At 43.7% G+C, this 18,427-nt stretch overlaps 1 protein-coding gene across 2 annotated transcripts in view; it reads left to right on the top strand.

The window, feature by feature from the left end:
- The first annotated feature begins 1,415 nt into the window (after nt 1–1,415).
- The window catches only part of LOC131190259 (calsequestrin-2), an 88,887-nt gene continuing 71,875 nt past the window's right edge, over nt 1,416–18,427 (top strand). The window contains exon 1 of one of the 2 annotated variants that reach the window (XM_058167450.1): nt 1,416–1,460. In XM_058167450.1, the coding sequence (XP_058023433.1) occupies nt 1,431–1,460 (30 nt within the window). In that variant the 5' untranslated portion in view covers nt 1,416–1,430. Of the gene's footprint in view, nt 1,461–1,673; nt 1,713–18,427 lie in introns of those variants that run through there. The other variant, XM_058167451.1, reaches the window with a different exon arrangement.

Here is an 18,427-nt window from a genome sequence, read left to right as displayed (position 1 = left end):
AAGGGAAAATATATGCAGGAGTGTTGGGATGGATGGGATATGGAAGTGCAAATGAAGGAGGGATTCTAAAGTTGCTTAACACAGTGTAAGCCGCCCTGAGTCTTCGGAGAGGGGCGGGATATAAATTCAAATTTAAAAAAAGCAGTGCAATAAATGTCTCTTAATTTGTGGAAATTGCATGTATCATCTGCAAGAGTGGCTTTCTATCTGGGGATATGTGGGTGGATGTAAACCATAATTTTTTTTAAAAAAAACTGTTCACAAGGTATTGATTATCATTAGGTGCCATGATCTTGCTTTTCTCCACTACCCTTCCACCCCCATTGGCTTACTGTGAAGCAAAGAAATACAGATTCAACATTGCAATCATTTGTTAAAGAACCATCTTTTGTTTGCCCAGATGATCCTTCAATTAATTTGTGCGCCAAACATATTTGCAGTATACCTCTTGTGCACCAGTTGGATTTCTGCTGGATTGGAAGAAATATTAGCCCAGCATCACTAAGTATCAACTGTCATTGGAAACCATTGTTTACAGCATGCCCTTAATAAAGAAATACCTACAACCGTTCCTTTCACTGAAATTGCAGATGTATAATATGCAAAGGACATTAAATGGCCTTTTGCTAGCTATATCTTCTAAATAGGTGAGGAAAATACAGTAGGGAAAGACTTTCCCATACAAGCTAAAGCATTTAAATCAATGGCAACATTGTACCACTGCACTTCAATGTTCCCAAAAGATCGCCTGGGCGATGAACTCGGCTGGGCTGCTACCTTAATAAGGAGAAAGTATCCAGGTGACATGGCGGTTTAGCAAACTGCTCCTGACCGGACTTTTTGCCATTAAAAAGAGATGCGGCTCCCGTTTGAATTAGGGTTATAATGCTGCGAAGCGTTAGCTTTCAGGTTTTTAAAAATCAGATCTCACCCAAATTGCTAGTGATCACAGGAAATTAAAAAATAAAAAACAAAGATCGGAGTGAGACTTCAGTTTTTCTGTTCTTTAGCTTTTGATATAGGGGATGGGATGGGATGAGATGTTAGAAATTGCGAAAGAAAGCATTTCTGAAAGCAGGAATCTGATGTCGGCAAATAAATAGCAAAGCAGGGTTTATGTCAGAAAAGAGATTTAAAGAACATTAACCACAGAGACCAACAAACCCTCTACCTCCGTTCAAAGACCACGTGCTCTATGCACGTGCCCAAGAAGAAAGGAAGAAGGAAGTGACCTCTGATTAGGAATTTCATAGAGAAAGAGCGCACAGAGAGATTGACGAAGAAGGGACACAAAGTACTGTAAATCCTTAGCTCTCTATCTACACCCTACTGCCCTCTTGTGGTCAGGGAATCTGACCGCCAAAAGTTTGAAGAGAACATTTGGAAGAACAGTACCTCTAAAAATCTAATCCAAATCTCTCCGCATTCCCATGGAAAATAATATCAAATCCTCCTTTGAGGTAAAACGATTTTCTCTTACAGTTTTGTACACTATTCAGAGAAACAAGAGCCTAACGTGGGGAAAAGGGTAAGAGGAGAACAACATATGGATTTGTCCCACAGGCACCCAAAGTTAACAGGGAGTTGCTGCACAGAATTAACAATTGCACAACCAAGGAACTACTTTGATATAAGCTTCCTGGAAGCATCTGCCTGGGTACTTTGGAAAGGCATACTGGATTCCACAGATGTTTGGACTGATCCAGCTAAAGGTGAATTATTGAAAAGTGTTTATGTGTACAACTTGTTCCCAGAGTCTAACCTCAACTCTATAAATTCAAGCAGTTTCTGGCCCATTTCAAGGTCCATTCAACATGATAGTCCTCATCTAAAAACTTCTTCATGAATCTGTAGAATCATTTCTAATTGTGTGTGCTTGTTCTATTAGATTTAGTCAAGTGGGTATGCTGTAGGTTGGATAAAAATTCAAACATACTGTAGGTCTACAAAGCTCTGTCTTATCTGGGGCTGCCTTTGCCCTGTGATATAGTATTCCCCTCCACTGAAATCACATGACCCAAGCTTAGATGTCATTTAGTAAGAGAGAGAGAAAGAGATTGTTTATTAAAATAAAATTCATTTGTGAGCACCCAGAAATGAGCAAGATGTTTACTAGAAGTCAGACCTATTGCCTTTGTAGGAAGAGAAATCCATCTGGTTTAGTTCCGAGCTGGGAAAAGGGTGCTGGAAATAAAATGGAGGCTGCTTGGAAAGAAGGATTATGTTTATTGATGAGCAGAACCAGCATGTGGTTCTGGGACAGCTGACAAATTAGTTTGATGAGTGGAAGGATTTTTATAGTCTTGAAATGCTACAGGGGTTGTGCAATGTAGTGAGCCCTGAGATGGGATTCACTTACCTTCCCTACTGGTTCACAAATGTGAGCACGCACACGCTCACTTCACTTGCATGCACCACCTCTGCACATGGGCATGGCCTTCTGCGCATGCGCAGTAGTCCCACATTGCATCCAGGCAGGTGGGGGGAGCCTCCCACAGTTGCTGCTACCAGTTCACGCGATTTGCACAGAACTAGCTGAATCTCACCACTGAGTGAGCCTGGTAACTTTTGCTATTCTAATGGTGGTGAGTTAATCTTATTATGTCCTAAAGGTCATGTCCTGTTCTTAAAATTCGGGTGGAGGGGGATATAAGTTTAAATCCCATCACTGGAGGTGAAGGTGTTTTGTTTGTGAATAGGCTGGCCTGATCTTTTTTAATGGGCACAAAACATCCATCTCTAAAGACTTCAGGCATCTGCTGGAGACTATTAAGAAAGACTGGAGCTGCTTTCTGCCTTTAAGAATATGTTTCTTCATTTCTCCTTTGGGGAAATATAATATTTTGCTTCTTAATATTCCCCAAAATATTTGATTTTTCGGGGGGGGGGGGGCTTCCCACACCTTCTTTGACAAAGTGACTAAATGAGTGGACCATTGAAATTCTGTGATATAGTATACTTGGACTTCAGTAAGACATTGGACAAAGTAAACCACACCCTACTTCTTGGTAAGACTGAAAAATGTGGAATAGACAACATCACCACCAAATGTTAAATTTATATTTACCGACAAAGAAATAAAGGGAGACTAGTATAGATCTATTTCAAGCTGTTCAACTCTCATCTCATCAGGATTTGTACCTGGGCTACTTGCGTAGACCACGATGCCCTGATAGACTGGTCTCATCGGAAAACACTTAATCTCTCTTCTGGTACAGCCAACAAAATGAGGAGAGCCCATGGCTTAGAGGTTAATACATCTACCTAATATGTAAGTAGGAACGCGGTGGCTCAGGGGCTAGGACGTTGAGCTTGTCGATCGGCAGTTCGGCGGTTCGAATCCCTAGTGCTACCATGTAATGGGGTGAGCTCCTGTTACTTGACCCAGCTTCTGCCAACCTAGCAGTTTCTAAAGCACGTAAAAATGCAAGTAGAAAAAATAGGGACCACCTTTGGTGGGAAGGTAACAGCGTTCCGTGTGCCTTTGGCATTGAATCATGCTGGCCACATGACCACGGAGATGTCTTCGGACAGCGCTGGCTCTTCAGCTTTGAAACGGAGATGAGGACCGCTCCCTAGAGTCGGCAACGACTAGCACGTATGTGCGAGGGGAACCTTTACCTTTAATATGTAAGTAGCCCAGGTTTGAATCCCAGAAGGGTTAGAGTAGAGTTTTTAAATCTTCCTATCATGTTACTGCAGGTTTGCTGTCAGCATTGTTGAATAGATAGGATGTGCATCAACAACAGCAAAGTAAAAGTTTTGTATAATAATGGTCATTCATTTCAGTCTTCTAACTTAGTTCTGTTGATAAAAATGTATCTTGTTATGCTCAAATGGATAACAGCAATGCTGAATATGGCCACTAGATGGGAGCTTAATTTCTGGAAACAAGAAAAAGAGTTCTGTGTCAAGAAATAACATGCTTGGATATGAAAAGGTGGAAAATGCAGCAGATACATTTAATGCATGTATTGAATATATTAAGACCTACGTCCCCCATATCCTCCCATTATATATTGTTCTATAAAGTCAGTAACTTTTAGGAATATACTGCAACTAGTATCCTATTTCAAGGAGAGCAAGTATAAGCCACGCTTGAAAGTTCTTTCTAGAGGTGCTGCTGCTGCAGTTTTTCTAAACATGCTTAAGTAATATTGAGAGGAAGACATATAATTAAAATAGATGCAATAAAGAGTATTATAGCATCTTGAAAATGAACACATCTTATTATTGCTTTGGCTGGCTCCTCAGTCTCTGACCTTGATGACTTTTCTCACTCCAGAATGTTTAACTGAACTTACATTTTCTGTGGCAATATTCTGTCTTTATAACAGAATAATATTTGCTGCTTTACTATCTAGATAACCACACAAGAAGGCAAAAAATATTTTGAGAGTATTAACTGGCAGATATGGTGAGTGAAAGTCCTTTCACACTGAAGGCCCCCTGCAGCAGCACAGTGCAGTCTGCGCAGGAGTGGTGTCACATGGGAGCCACGAGGGGCTCCCTCTATCACCCGCGCAGCTGCATTCTGAACCAACTGAAGCCTCCGGATGCTCTTCAAGGGGAGCCATATGTAGAGAGCATTGCAGTAATCCAAGCGAGATGTCACGAGCGCATGAGTGACCGTGCATAGGGCATCCCGGTCTAGGAAGGGGCACAACTGGCGGACCAGGCGAACCTGGTAAAAAGCTCTCCTGGAGACGGCCGTCAAATGATCTTCAAAAGACAGCCGTCCATCCAGGAGAACGCCCAAGTTGCACACCCTTTCCATCGGGGCCAATAACTCGCCCCCAACAGTCAGCCACAACTGCAACTGACTGTACCGGGGTGCCGGCATCCACAGTCACTCCATCTTGGAGGGATTGAGCTTGAGCTTGTTTCTCCCCATCCAGACCCGTACGGCTTCCAGACACCGGGACAGCACTTCGATAGCTTCGTTGGTGTGGCCCGGGGTGGAAAAGTACAGCTGAGTGTCATTGGCCCCAATGGAAAGGGTGCGCAACTTGGGTGTCCTCCTGGATGGGCGGCTGTCGTTCGATGATCATCTGGCGGCCATCTCCAGGAGGGCCTTTTACCAAGTACATTGGTCCACCAGTTGCGCCCCGTCCTTGACCGGGATGCCTTATGCACGGTCACTCATGCTCTGGTTACATCTCATTTGGACTATTGCAATGCTCTCTACATGGGGCTGCCCTTGAAGTGCACCCAGAGGCTGCAGCTAGTCCAGAATGCAGCTGCGCGAGTAGTAATGGGAGCCACTCGTTGCTCCCATGTAACACCACATCTAGGCAGTCTGCACTGGCTTCCTGTGGTCTTTCGGGTGCGCTTTAAGATTTTGGTTACCACCTTTAAAACGCTCCATGGCTTAGGGCCCGGGTACTTACGGGACCGCCTGCTGTTACCTCATGCCTCCCACCGACCCGTACGCTCACACAGAGAGGGTCTTCTCAGGGTGCCGTCCGCCAAACAATGTTGGCTGGCGGCCCCCAGGGGTAGGGCTTTCTCTGTGGGAGCTCCTACGCTTTGGAACGAACTTCCCCCTGGTTTACGCCAAGTGCCTGATCTTCGGACTTTTCGCCGTGAGCTGAAAACGCATTTATTTATCCAAGCAGGACTGGATTAAAAGTTTTACTTAATTTTAACTGGGGTTAGTTGTTAATTTTTAGGTAATGGGGTTTTATCATTTTAATTGTAATTTTAAATTTTGGCCTATTTAAATAAGTTTTTTAATTAGTTTTTATTGTGTATGATTTCTGTATTTTTATCTGGCTGAGTCCTTCGGGAGATAGGGCGGTATAAAAATTTGATTAAATAAATAAATAAATAAATAAATCAGCATACAGATGGTACCTTACCCCAAAGCCACTGATGATCTCACCCAGTGGCTTCATATAGATGTTGAACAGGAGGGGCGAGAGAATCAACCCTTGCGGCACCCCACAAGTGAGGTGCCTCGGGGCCGACCTCTGCCCCCCTGCCAACACCGTCTGCGACCAATCAGAGAGATAGGAGGAGAACCACCGATAAACGGTGCCTCCCACTCCCAATCCCTCCAATCGGTGCAGCAGGATACCATGGTCGATGGTATCAAAAGCCACTGAGAGGTCTAATAGGACCAGGGCAGAGGAATAACCCCTATCCCTGGCCCTCCAGAGATCATCAGCCAACGCGACCAAAGCCGTCTCCATGCTATATCCGGGCCGAAAGCCGGACTGGAATGGGTCTAGATAGACAGTTTCCTCCAGGTACCAGGGTAATTGACATGCCACCACACTCTCTACAACCTTCGCCACAAAGCAAAGGTTGGAGACCGGATGATAATTTCCTAAAACAGTCAGATCCAGGGAAGGCTTCTTGAGAAGGGGTCTCACTACCGCCTCTTTCAAGGTGGCAGGGCGACCCCCTCCAATGAAGCATTTATAATCCCCCGGAGCCAGCCTCGTGTCACCTCCTGTGTGGCCAGCACCAACCAGGAGGGACACGGGTCCAGTAAACATGTGGTGGCATTCAACCTCCCCAGCAACCTGTCCATGTCCTCGGGAGCCACAGGATCAAATCCTTCCCAAACAGACTCAACAAGACGGGTCTCCGACATTTCACCTGGATCCACCCAATTTTGATCCAAACCATCCCAAGGCTGAGCGATTTTATCGTATAGATAACCACTAAACTCCTCGGCACGCCCTTGTAACGGGTCATCCCGCACCCCCTGTTGAAGAAGGGAGCGGGTCACCCGAAACAGGGCGGCCGGGTGGTTATCTGCCGATGCAATGAGGGAGGAGACGTAAAAACGCCTCGCTTCCCTCAGTGCCACTAGGTAGGTCCTACTAAAAGACCTAACTAGTGTCCGATCAGCTTCCGAACGGCTGGATCTCCAGACACTCTCTAGGCGTCTTCTCCGGCGTTTCATCTCCCTCAGCTCCTCAGAAAACCAAGGAGCTGGTTGAGACCTACGCCGGGTCAGAGGCCTCAAAGGCACAACACGGTCCAGAGCCCCAGCCGCGGCCAGTTCCCAAACCGCGACTAGTTCTTCAGCCATGCCGTGGGCAAGATCATCAGGGAATGGCCCAAGCTCCGTCAGGAACCTCTCTGGGTCCATCAGCCGCCTGGGACGGAACCACTACATCTCCCAAAACCAGATCACTCATCCACTGTCCAGAGATGAAAATCAAATCCAGTGTGCCTCCCCCGATGTGGGTAGGGCCATCCACTACTTGCGTCAGGTCCAAGGCCGTCATGGAGGCCATGAACTCCCGAGCCGACGTTGATGACATGCCGGTAGATGGCAGGTTAAAGTCCCCCATGACCATAAGTCTAGGGGTCTCAACCGCCACCCCAGCAAGTACCTCCAGCAACTCGGGCAGGGCTGTTGTCACGCAGCAAGGAGTCAGGTACGTGACCAACAAGCCCAACTGACCCCTATGGCCCCACTTCACAAGGAGGGATTCACAACCGGCAATCTGAGGAACAGTGGTCTCCCTCGGCTCTAGACTCTCTTTTATAACAACCGCCACCCCCCCACCTTGGGCCCTCAGTTGATGGAATGCTCGGAAACCCGGTGGGCACATTTCCCCAAGGGGCACCCCCCCTTCTGTGCCCAACCAGGTTTCTGTAATGCCCATAAGGTTCACGGAGCCCCCCTGTATAAGATCACAGACGAGGGGGGCTTTGTTCACCACGGACCATGCATTGCACAGCATCAGCCGAAGGCCCAAGCTCTGAGGATCCTGACCATCCGGGGAACAGGAGAAGTCTGAGGGGTCGGAGCGTGTGATCGCTTTCAAACTTCGAGCACGTGCTCCCGAAAATCGATATGACCCCTCATTTCCGCCATACCTGCCCCTCCCACTTACCGTATCAATAAAACCACCCTCACAAATAGGAACATCATCCTCCCCCGTAACCTCCGAACCTAATAAAGAACTGTCGTGAGCACATGTAGGGACTGGCCCCCCACCCGACGGGTTACCCCCATTACCCGACCTTACCCTCCCTTCCCTTAAAAATTCCCTCTCTAAAAAACCCCACAAGTTCTTTTTTTTCACATGCCACCTCTGTGGGTCCCAAAACCCATCATTGAGGCCGGCCCTCGATAATGTGGAGGGCCATTCCTGCGAGGCGGGGGCACCTTGCAGGTGCAAGAGTTCACAGAAAGAATAGCTCATAACAAATGAAGATAAAATCGGCGATAAAAAGGCTCCATCTCTGAATGGCAAGGATGATAACAAATGATGGTAGTTCAGAATGAGGACGGGCATAGAATGGAAAACAACGAAAGGACAGTCTAGATGATAATCTGTCACATGTCTAGTCCAAACATCCTGGAACTGGGGGTGGGGGTGCTCCGGTCACAAACAATGTCTTCCTCTGTCCCCAAGCGAGTCTCCTGCCTACTCCAAAAAAGTCCCAGTAGGACCAACAACGGCCACAATGATCCCAAAAGGCCAGGGAGAGGCATAAATGATACTATAAAAGTCAAAGGATGGCTACACGGGGGCAAATCGGGAAACCTCCGTCGTCTCCCCGCAGTCCTCCAACAACCACCTCCAAACATGGCCGGAAATACCGTCCAAGGGGACCCCTCCATCTCCGTCGCCCCTCTAGTAGATCTTAACCATTCCGGGGGCTAGATCTCTCCAAACCTCTCCCTCCAAGAGGCCAGGCCTATCCTGAACCTCTCCAAGAGGCTGGAGGATGTGAAGGATGCCAAGTTCGCAATCTGGCAGCAGGGAAAGCCGGAAGAACCGGGACAATGAGGCAGATGGAATAGATGAACCGGGACAACGAGGCAGATGGAATAGATGTAACATCTCCGCTGTCGTTAGATTGTTCCAGATCGCAGCGGAGAAAACCCGGACAACATAGCCCAGAAGCAAACCGGGGACCAAACCACGAGAACCGGCTGAAAAATCGGCCGAAAAATGGACGAAGAGAAACGCCGACTCATCACCCCACCTCCAGGCCTGGAAACATGGCCGCCGGAATCCACCGCTTGTTCGCCTGGCCTCGTTCTCAGCAGCCGTGGGTACGAAAAAGTCCGGAGACCTCTCCCACGGCTGCCGGAGAGATGGTCAACCAGACCAGGGGCAACAAGCAGCTAGGCGGGTGGTCCAGGCGTCGCCATCCTCGGGGGATGGTGAATCTTTAGCGCCGCGCCATCTTGCGCATGCACAGAACCATCTTCAGATTATCTAACCATGGAATGATCTCCTTATAAAAGAATGCATCCTCTTGCTACTCTTCTCCTTTCCAGGACAGAAAATCCATGTGAAGAGTCTGTCAATGTATTTAGGCCCACATCTGAAAAAAGCTGTATGTTGTAACAGTCATGAAATCCGGAATAAAACCCAATGTCAGTGTTCCAGAAAAAAACTCAACTCCAAGTAAAAACTCTGAAGCAAGCATTTTTCAAAGTTATATTTACTAGAATAGGTAAACTGGCACATCTGGGAAAACCCAAATCTGAAAGGTCTGTATTTTCCCTCAGTAAATCAAAACCCCACAAACCATCCCCTCATCTTCAGTCAATCACATGCTCCAATCACCATCCGTCCCATCTCGAGACAGCACTCCAACCACTCCTTCTCCAAATGCAGGATCAGCCTGACCTTGACCAGCAGGAAGAATGTTATTATGTCTAAAGACAACCCCTATACTAAATACCCCCTCCTACTTTGCCACACATGAGAAGATGGCAACATGGAAGCTTCCGGCCTAATATGGCTTCCAAAGCTGACACCCACTAGTGAAGCATGTTTACATTTAGTTAGTTAGTTAGTTAGTTAGTTAGTTCCAAGTTTTCTAAACCCAGAATATCAAGTCTGGTGGAATAAGGTATTTTATTGGTTACGGAGGAGTGGAGAACTCTTCTCGTAAAATACCTCTGAACACGCTCAACTGTATTGATGTCAGAAATATGGTATGGATTCCAGACAGGTGAGCAGTAATCAAGAATTGGCCTAGCAAATGTTTTATATGCTCTGGTCAGTAGTGTGTTTTTGGAAAAGAAGCTACGTAGAATTAAGTTAACAAATCTTAGAGCCTTTTTTGCTATGTAGTTGCAGTGGGCTTTGGCACTTAGATCATTAGATATAAAAACTCCAAGGTCTTTGACAGGGTGGGGGTCATCTGTGAGGTAATGTCCATCAAGCATTTACTTAGTGATTGGGTTGTTTTTTCCAATATGTAAGACTGAGCATTTGCTAGTTGAGATTTGTAGTTGCCAAATTTTAGACCAAGCGGTTTTTTGATCAAAGTCTTTTTGAATTGTAGATGTATTGTCAGTGGTGTTAAAAAGTTTGACATCGTCAGGAAAGAGAACACAGTTACTTGAGATATGGTCACAAAGATCATTTATGTATATTATAAAGAGAGTTGGTCCAAGAACGCTACCTTGAGGAACACCACTCTTGACAGGAACAGGATTTGATAGAGCATTACCAATTTTAACTACTTGTCTGTTTGACAGAAAAGCAGATATACAATTGAGTAGGGGTCCTGAAATGCCATAGGATTTTAATTTTAGGAGAAGTTTATCATGTACTACTGAGTCAAAAGCTTTACAGAAATCTATGTATATTGCATCTAATGTTTTACCTAGATCAAGATTTGTAGTCCATAGGTTTTTACAGTGGAGAAGTTGTAAGTTGCATGATAATTTTTTTCTGAAGCCAAATTGTTTATTTGAGAGTAGGTTGTGTATTTCTAAGTGGAAGGTAATGGATTGGTTGATGATGGATTCCATTACTTTGCAGGCGACGCAGCATAGGGAGATTGGTCTATAATTTTCAACTAAGCTGGGGTCACCTTTTTTGAAGATTGGAATGACTGGGGCTAGTGACCAAAGATTGGGAAGGGAACTGGTTGTGAAAGTTTTATTAAAGATTATACTTAGGGGTTCTGGTAAATTAGTAGAAAGTTTTTTTAAGAAGTAAGCACATAGTCCATCAGGTCCAATGGATAGAGATGGTTTCAAGTTGCGAAGAGCTTTTCCAAGCTTATTGGAAAAGCTTATCTTCTGTGAAATCTATATGTGTTAATTCGTCATACTCATTGCTTGAACAATTTGGGAATGTCGGATATGTGTCGTCATTGTTGACAAAAACTGAGCCAAAGACTGTGTTAAAGAGGTTTGCTTTAGTTGTTTCGTCATTGTATTCTTTGCCATTAGAATCTTTTAGTGGTGGAATGGATCTAGAGTCTTTAAGCTTATTGTTCACAAAATTATAGAAGGCATGATTGGAATTTGTGCACAGAAGATTGTGTGCTTGGTGTGGTAATTTGTGCATTCAGTTTTTATTTGGTTGCATATAATTCTGTAGCGATTTTTAAAATTTGCTACATAGCCCTTTTTGTTTCTTCTCCGGAGGGATTTTTTTTTAGATTAAAGCTTTTTTATTGATATGGGTAGTTTGCTTTTCCTGATCTTAGTGGTAGTTTGTGGTACGTATGGTTTAATGACTCTATTGATTTCAAGTAGGAAAACTCTATAGTGGTCTTCAGCAGTTATACAGGTTGAGAACAGATTTTGCCAGTCCAGAGATGAAAGATCGTTGTTTATAAGATCATAGCTGCCTTTCTTGAAGTTGTAATTAGGAATGCTATTGATATGACGATTTAAGTAATGACGTATATTAAGACAAAAGTCAATCATGCAGTGATCACTGTTGGAAAAGGGTTCTTTTATTTGTAGTCCATAAATGGTATTGGTGTTGTTGCAGAAAATGAGGTCAAGGCAGTTGTTGAGTCTTGTACTGTTAGTTACTGTTAGTTACAAGTCATTCAAGACCTAGGTTTGTAACAGCATTGTATATTGTAGTATGGATTGGATCAGTTGTACATTCATTTGTCATCCAGTTAATGAGAGGTAGATTTAGGTCACCAAGGAAGATGAGGGGATATGGGCAAGAGGTAGCCCATGTTAGTAGTGAGGTTAAAATGTTAGCATGAGTAATGTCGTAGTCAGGGGCTCTGTAGCATAGTATGACTCAAAGTGTGGTGTTAGATGACAGGTTGCATACAATAGATTCAGGAAGAGAAAGTTTGTGTGCAACTTGAATGTTTTTTAGATTCAGTGACTTTTTGTAAAAAATAGCCACTCCATTACCTCTTCGGTTTTCACGATCTGATTGGTGAACTTGATATTCTTTGTTTGAAATGATGGAGTCAGGGACGGATGAATTCAGCCATGTTTCACAAACAAATATAATATCAAATGTACCACTGTTTAGGAGGAGGATAAATTCAGGTAATTTGTTAACAATACTTCTTGCATTCATCAATTTACATTTAAAATCTGTAGAGAGTGGTGTTGAAGAGGTAAGGGGCGTGCATACTAGTTTTGGATGTTAGTTGGTTGAGGGATATGTATAACTGGTGGTTGGATGGGTGGTGGGTGTTTGGATGTTGGGTACTTGACTGTTTATTGATATGGTTGGTTGGATGGATGGTTGAAATGCTGGTTGGATGATTGTTTGGAAGGTTGGTTGGATGGATGTTCGGATGGCTGGCTGGCTGGTTTGTTGGATAGCTGTTTGGATGGCTGGTTGAATGGTTTGCTGGATGGTTGATTGGATGGCAGTTTGCATGGATGATTGGGTGATGGGTACTTGATTGAACATTGGGATGGCTGGTTGGATGTTTTGGGTGATGGCGGGTTTGGTGGTGAGTTTTTGATTGTAGGATTTATTTTTAATGCAATTAGCACAATAGTCAATATATAGGTTTGATTCACCATTGTCTTGTCTTCGTTTAAGTTCAGTGCGGAGTTCACGAGAACGTATCCGTTGCAAGAAAGATAGATCAGGGCGTGATCTAAGTTTACTGTAGGCAGGGTTTGTTTTAGCAATTGAGTTGATGGTATATATGAACTTACGTTTGCTGTTCTCATTTATGCAGATGACTCTGCAGAATCTTGGTGCTATTGATCCATCACTGTTTTTATATTCTGGTCCATCTCTGGAGACTGCAATTATTTCATTTGGGGATGATGAATTAAAATTTCCAATTATGTTGTGAATTTTGGTGATATCTGGTTCATTAGTGTTTTCTAGTCCAAATAAAATTGCATTCAGTTTTATTTGGTTGCATATAGTTCTGTAGCGATTTTAAAATTTGCTACATAGCCCTTTTGTTTCTTTTCCAGAGGATTTTTTTAGATTGAAGCTTTTTATTGATATGGTTGGTTGGATGGATGTTCGGATGGCTGGCTGGTTTGTTGGATGGCTGGTTGAATGGTTTGTTGGATGGCTGATTGGATGGCAGTTTGCATGGATGATTGGGTGATGGGTACTTGACTGTTTGTTGATATGGTTGGTTGGATGGATGGTTGATTGGATGGCAGTTTGCATGGATGATTGGGTGATGGGTACTTGATTGAACATTGGGATGGCTGGTTGGATGTTTTGGGTGATGGGTACTTGATTGAACATTGGGATGGCTGGTTGAATGGTTTGCTGGATGGTTGAAATGCTGGTTGGATGGATGTTCGGATGGCTGGCTGGTTTGTTGGATAGCTGTTTGGATGGCTGGTTGGATGATTGTTTGGAAGGTTGGTTGGATGGATGGTTGATTGGATGGCAGTTTGCATGGATGATTGGGTGATGGGTACTTGACTGTTTGTTGATATGGTTGGTTGGATGGATGGTTGATTGGATGGCAGTTTGCATGGATGATTGGGTGATGGGTACTTGATTGAACATTGGGATGGCTGGTTGGATGTTTTGGGTGATGGGTACTTGATTGAACATTGGGATGGCTGGTTGAATGGTTTGCTGGATGGTTGATTGGATGGCTGGCTGGTTTGTTGGATAGCTGTTTGGATGGCTGGTTGGATGGATGGTTGAAAGGCTGGTTGGATGGTTGAAATGCTGGTTGGATGTTTTGGGTGATGGGTACTTGACTGTTTGTTGATATGGTTGGTTGGATGGATGGTTGAAAGGCTGGTTGGATGGATGGTTGAAAGGCTGGTTGGATGTTTTGGGTGATGGGTACTTGATTGAACATTGGGATGGCTGGTTGGATGGATGGTTGGGTGATGGGTACTTGATTGAACATTGGGATGGCTGGTTGGATGGTTGAAAGGCTGGTTGGATGGATGGTTGAAATGCTGGTTGGATGGATGGTTGAAATGCTGGTTGGATGGTTGTTTGGAAGGTTGGTTGGATGGATGTTTTGGGTGATGGGTACTTGATTGAACATTGGGATGGCTGGTTGAATGGTTTGTTGGATAGCTGTTTGGATGGCTGGTTGAATGGTTTGTTGGATAGCTGTTTGGATGGCTGGTTGGATGGATGGTTGAAATGCTGGTTGGATGGATGGTTGAAAGGCTGGTTGGATGGTTGTTTGGAAGGTTGGTTGGATGGTTGTTTGGAAGGTTGGTTGGATGGATGGTTGAAATGCTGGTTGGATGTTTTGGGTGATGGGTACTTGATTGAACATTGGGATGGCTGGTTGGATGTTTTGGGTGATGGGTACTTGACTGTTTGTTGATATGGTTGGTTGGATGGTTGTTTGGAAGGTTGGTTGGATGGATGGTTGAAAGGCTGGTTGGATGTTTTGGGTGATGGGTACTTGACTGTTTGTTGATATGGTTGGTTGGATGGATGGTTGAAATGCTGGTTGGATGGTTGTTTGGAAGGTTGGTTGGATGGTTGGGTGATGGGTACTTGACTGTTTGTTGATATGGTTGGTTGGATGGATGGTTGAAATGCTGGTTGGATGGATGGTTGAAAGGCTGGTTGGATGGATGGTTGAAAGGCTGGTTGGATGTTTTGGGTGATGGGTACTTGATTGAACATTGGGATGGCTGGTTGAATGGTTTGTTGGATGGCTGGTTGGATGGATGGTTGAAAGGCTGGTTGGATGTTTTGGGTGATGGGTACTTGATTGAACATTGGGATGGCTGGTTGGATGGATGGTTGAAAGGCTGGTTGGATGTTTTGGGTGATGGGTACTTGACTGTTTGTTGATATGGTTGGTTGGATGGATGTTTTGGGTGATGGGTACTTGACTGTTTGTTGATATGGTTGGTTGGATGGATGGTTGAAATGCTGGTTGGATGGTTGAAATGCTGGTTGGATGGATGGTTGAAAGGCTGGTTGGATGGTTGAAAGGCTGGTTGGATGGATGGTTGAAATGCTGGTTGGATGGATGGTTGAAATGCTGGTTGGATGGATGGTTGAAATGCTGGTTGGATGGATGGTTGAAATGCTGGTTGGATGGTTGAAATGCTGGTTGGATGGATGGTTGAAAGGCTGGTTGGATGTTTTGGGTGATGGGTACTTGACTGTTTGTTGATATGGTTGGTTGGATGGTTGTTTGGAAGGTTGGTTGGATGGTTGTTTGGAAGGTTGGTTGGATGGTGGATGGATGTTTTGGGTGATGGGTACTTGACTGTTTGTTGATATGGTTGGTTGGATGGATGGTTGAAATGCTGGTTGGATGGTTGTTTGGAAGGTTGGTTGGATGGATGTTCGGATGGCTGGCTGGCTGGTTTGTTGGATAGCTGTTTGGATGGCTGGTTGAATGGTTTGTTGGATGGCTGATTGGATGGCAGTTTGATGGATGGTTGGGTGATGGGTACTTGATTGAACATTGGGATGGCTGGTTGGATGTTTTGGGTGATGGCGGGTTTGGTGGTGAGTTTTTGATTGTAGGATTTATTTTTAATGCAATTAGCACAATAGTCAATATATAGGTTTGATTCACCATTGTCTTGTCTTCGTTTAAGTTCAGTGCGGAGTTCACGAGAACGTATCCGTTGCAAGAAAGATAGATCAGGGCGTGATCTAAGTTTACTGTAGGCAGGGTTTGTTTTAGCAATTGAGTTGATGGTATATATGAACTTACGTTTGCTGTTCTCATTTATGCAGATGACTCTGCAGAATCTTGGTGCTATTGATCCATCACTGTTTTTATATTCTGGTCCATCTCTGGAGACTGCAATTATTTCATTTGGGGATGATGAATTAAAATTTCCAATTATGTTGTGAATTTTGGTGATATCTGGTTCATTAGTGTTTTCTAGTCCAAATAAAATTGCATTATTTATTTTTTGACCTCTCTCCATGGCATCTCTAATTAGTTGGTCAGTAGTTATTTGTTGTTTAGGTTGAGTTGAAGGATGAGTATTATGTAATGTTAGATGAGTTGGGAAGAGATTTAGATCAGTCGAGTATTCATTTTTTTGTGTTGTAATTTGTTTTATCAGATTGGTGAAACTTTGTTCAATAACTGTTAGGATTTTTTTTTCTAAGTTTTGTTCAGTAACTAGTATTCTTTTTTCTAGGTTTTGTTCAATATCTAGAATTCTTTTTTCTAAGTTTTGTTCAATAGCTGCTATTATTCTTGTTTCTAAGTTTTTATCAGCGTCAATGGTTGATCTGTTGGATTTTTTGGCTGGCATAGTGAATTTTTTTTATTTGAATTTATTATGTAATTAGTATTGAAGCAGTATCTTTCTTATTTCTTTTAATTTATTTAATTTCTTTTTAATTTATTTTTAGAAGTATCTTTCTCTTAAATCAATCTTCCTTAACTTCTATCTCTCAGTGATAGTGAGGAATCCTCGGTAACAAGCTTCGGTGGTAGGGGAAGCCCGATGTCAGTCTCAGCGTTGGGAATTCCCGGCAGCAAGTTTCAGCGGTGGGGAAAGCCCGGTGTCGGTCACGGCGGTGGGAATCCCCAGCAGCAAGTCCTGGCGGTGGGGGAAGCCCTCCTCAGCGTTGGGAATCCCTGGCAGCGAGTTTCGGCAGTGGGAAAAGCCCGGTGCTGGTCACGGCAGTGGGAATCCCCAGCAGCAAGTACTGGCAGTGGGGGAAGCCCTCCCCAGCGTGGTCACAATGGCGGGAAATCCAAATTCATGCTTAAACATAACAGAAGTTTTGAATATCACCCTAAATCCCTCTCTGTTGGATACAATAATCAGAGTAGTTGACAAACCAAAGACTCCATACAGTCACTGCCCTTCTTGTCAGACCTGCCTGATCCCCTAGCCCCCATTTCCTTCCCATTGAGAACACCCATCTCTTTAAATTTTGATACTGTCATAGGATTTACAATCCTTTAATTAAGATTTTGGAGAGATCATTTCAAATTTTTCTACAGATGTCATCTTTCCAGGATTGTCAGCTTTTGGAAATGTTAGAAGTAGCTGATATTATTTCTAGAATGAAATGTAAAAATATGGGATCCTTGGTGCTCTCTGAGCTTGGCTGTTTTCTGACAGACATTATTAAGTGCTAGTAGGGAATGGGATTTGCTCTCACTTTATATACTAGTGGCTTGCCCTATCAGTTTTGATGGGAGTAGTTTTGGAGGTTCTTTGACTGGGCTGTTAGTCTTTCTAATCCCCATACCTTTTACCTTAAACTGTCTACTTTGGACCTTTCATGTTTCTTAAGAGGTCCTTAAGGGGACGTGCATAAGTGCGCCAGCGTGCTTACCATCCCTGTCCTACTGTTCCCAATTATATGTAATCATTCTATGTGTTTATGGCTATGTTTTGCCTATTTATATCTTTTTGTGTGTGCCAATTTTTTTCATGTGTCCATGTCTATGTCTATACTATTACTTGTTTCCTTGTTCTTGTTGACAAATAAATACTACTACTACTACTACTACTACTACTACTACTACTACTACTACTATACAATTTATTGACATCACAGTACCAGGAGATTGCCAGAGTCGAAGAAAAAGAACTGGAAAAAATCATGAAATATCGTGACCTGGCCATCGAAACTACACGGCTATGGATGAAACATGTAACAGTGATACCCATTGTCATCGGTGCACTTGGTAACATGTCCACGAATTTTATAAGATACATCAACAAATTGCAACTTCCTGCAATAACACCAGCGGAACTGCAAAAATCTGTGCTATTTGGAACGTTGTACATCTTAAGAAGGTACTTGGTTGATACCTAGGATGCTAGCCGTATCAACCATTAGCACCAGTCAATGATATTTGTGATGCATTTTTGAATGACTGAGTTTCATATTTAATGAATAAAGTAAATAATAATCATAATCACAATAGTTTGTTTAGCAGTTCCTTGATTTGACTTCTTGATTGTTGGGCTAATGTTAATATTGGTAATAATTGTTAGATATTGACAGTGTGAAGGTTTTCTATCAGGTCCAGTGTTTGAGCGGGAAGAATACTCAAACGTGATTGGTTCAGCTCTCTATATAAGGACAAGCTGTCAGAGAAGCAAGCTGCTGGATTGTAGATAGTTATCGAATAAAGAGCTGCTGTCTGAAGTCTGTTTCCAGTTTCTTCACTCATCCAATTTAACACTGGTGATGAGGATGGGATTTGTGAAGAACTGAGGTAAAAAGAGCTGACAATAAAACATCCAGCCAGGCAGACAAAAAGGAACGGTGGCCATTTTGCATGCCAAATTCAAATGGGCGAA

Source organism: Ahaetulla prasina, chromosome 2, assembly GCF_028640845.1.
Source record: "Ahaetulla prasina isolate Xishuangbanna chromosome 2, ASM2864084v1, whole genome shotgun sequence".
Lineage (NCBI taxonomy): Eukaryota > Metazoa > Chordata > Lepidosauria > Squamata > Colubridae > Ahaetulla > Ahaetulla prasina.
The sequence above is the reverse complement of the archived record's forward strand: the minus strand, read 5'-3'. Positions and strand labels throughout refer to the sequence as shown.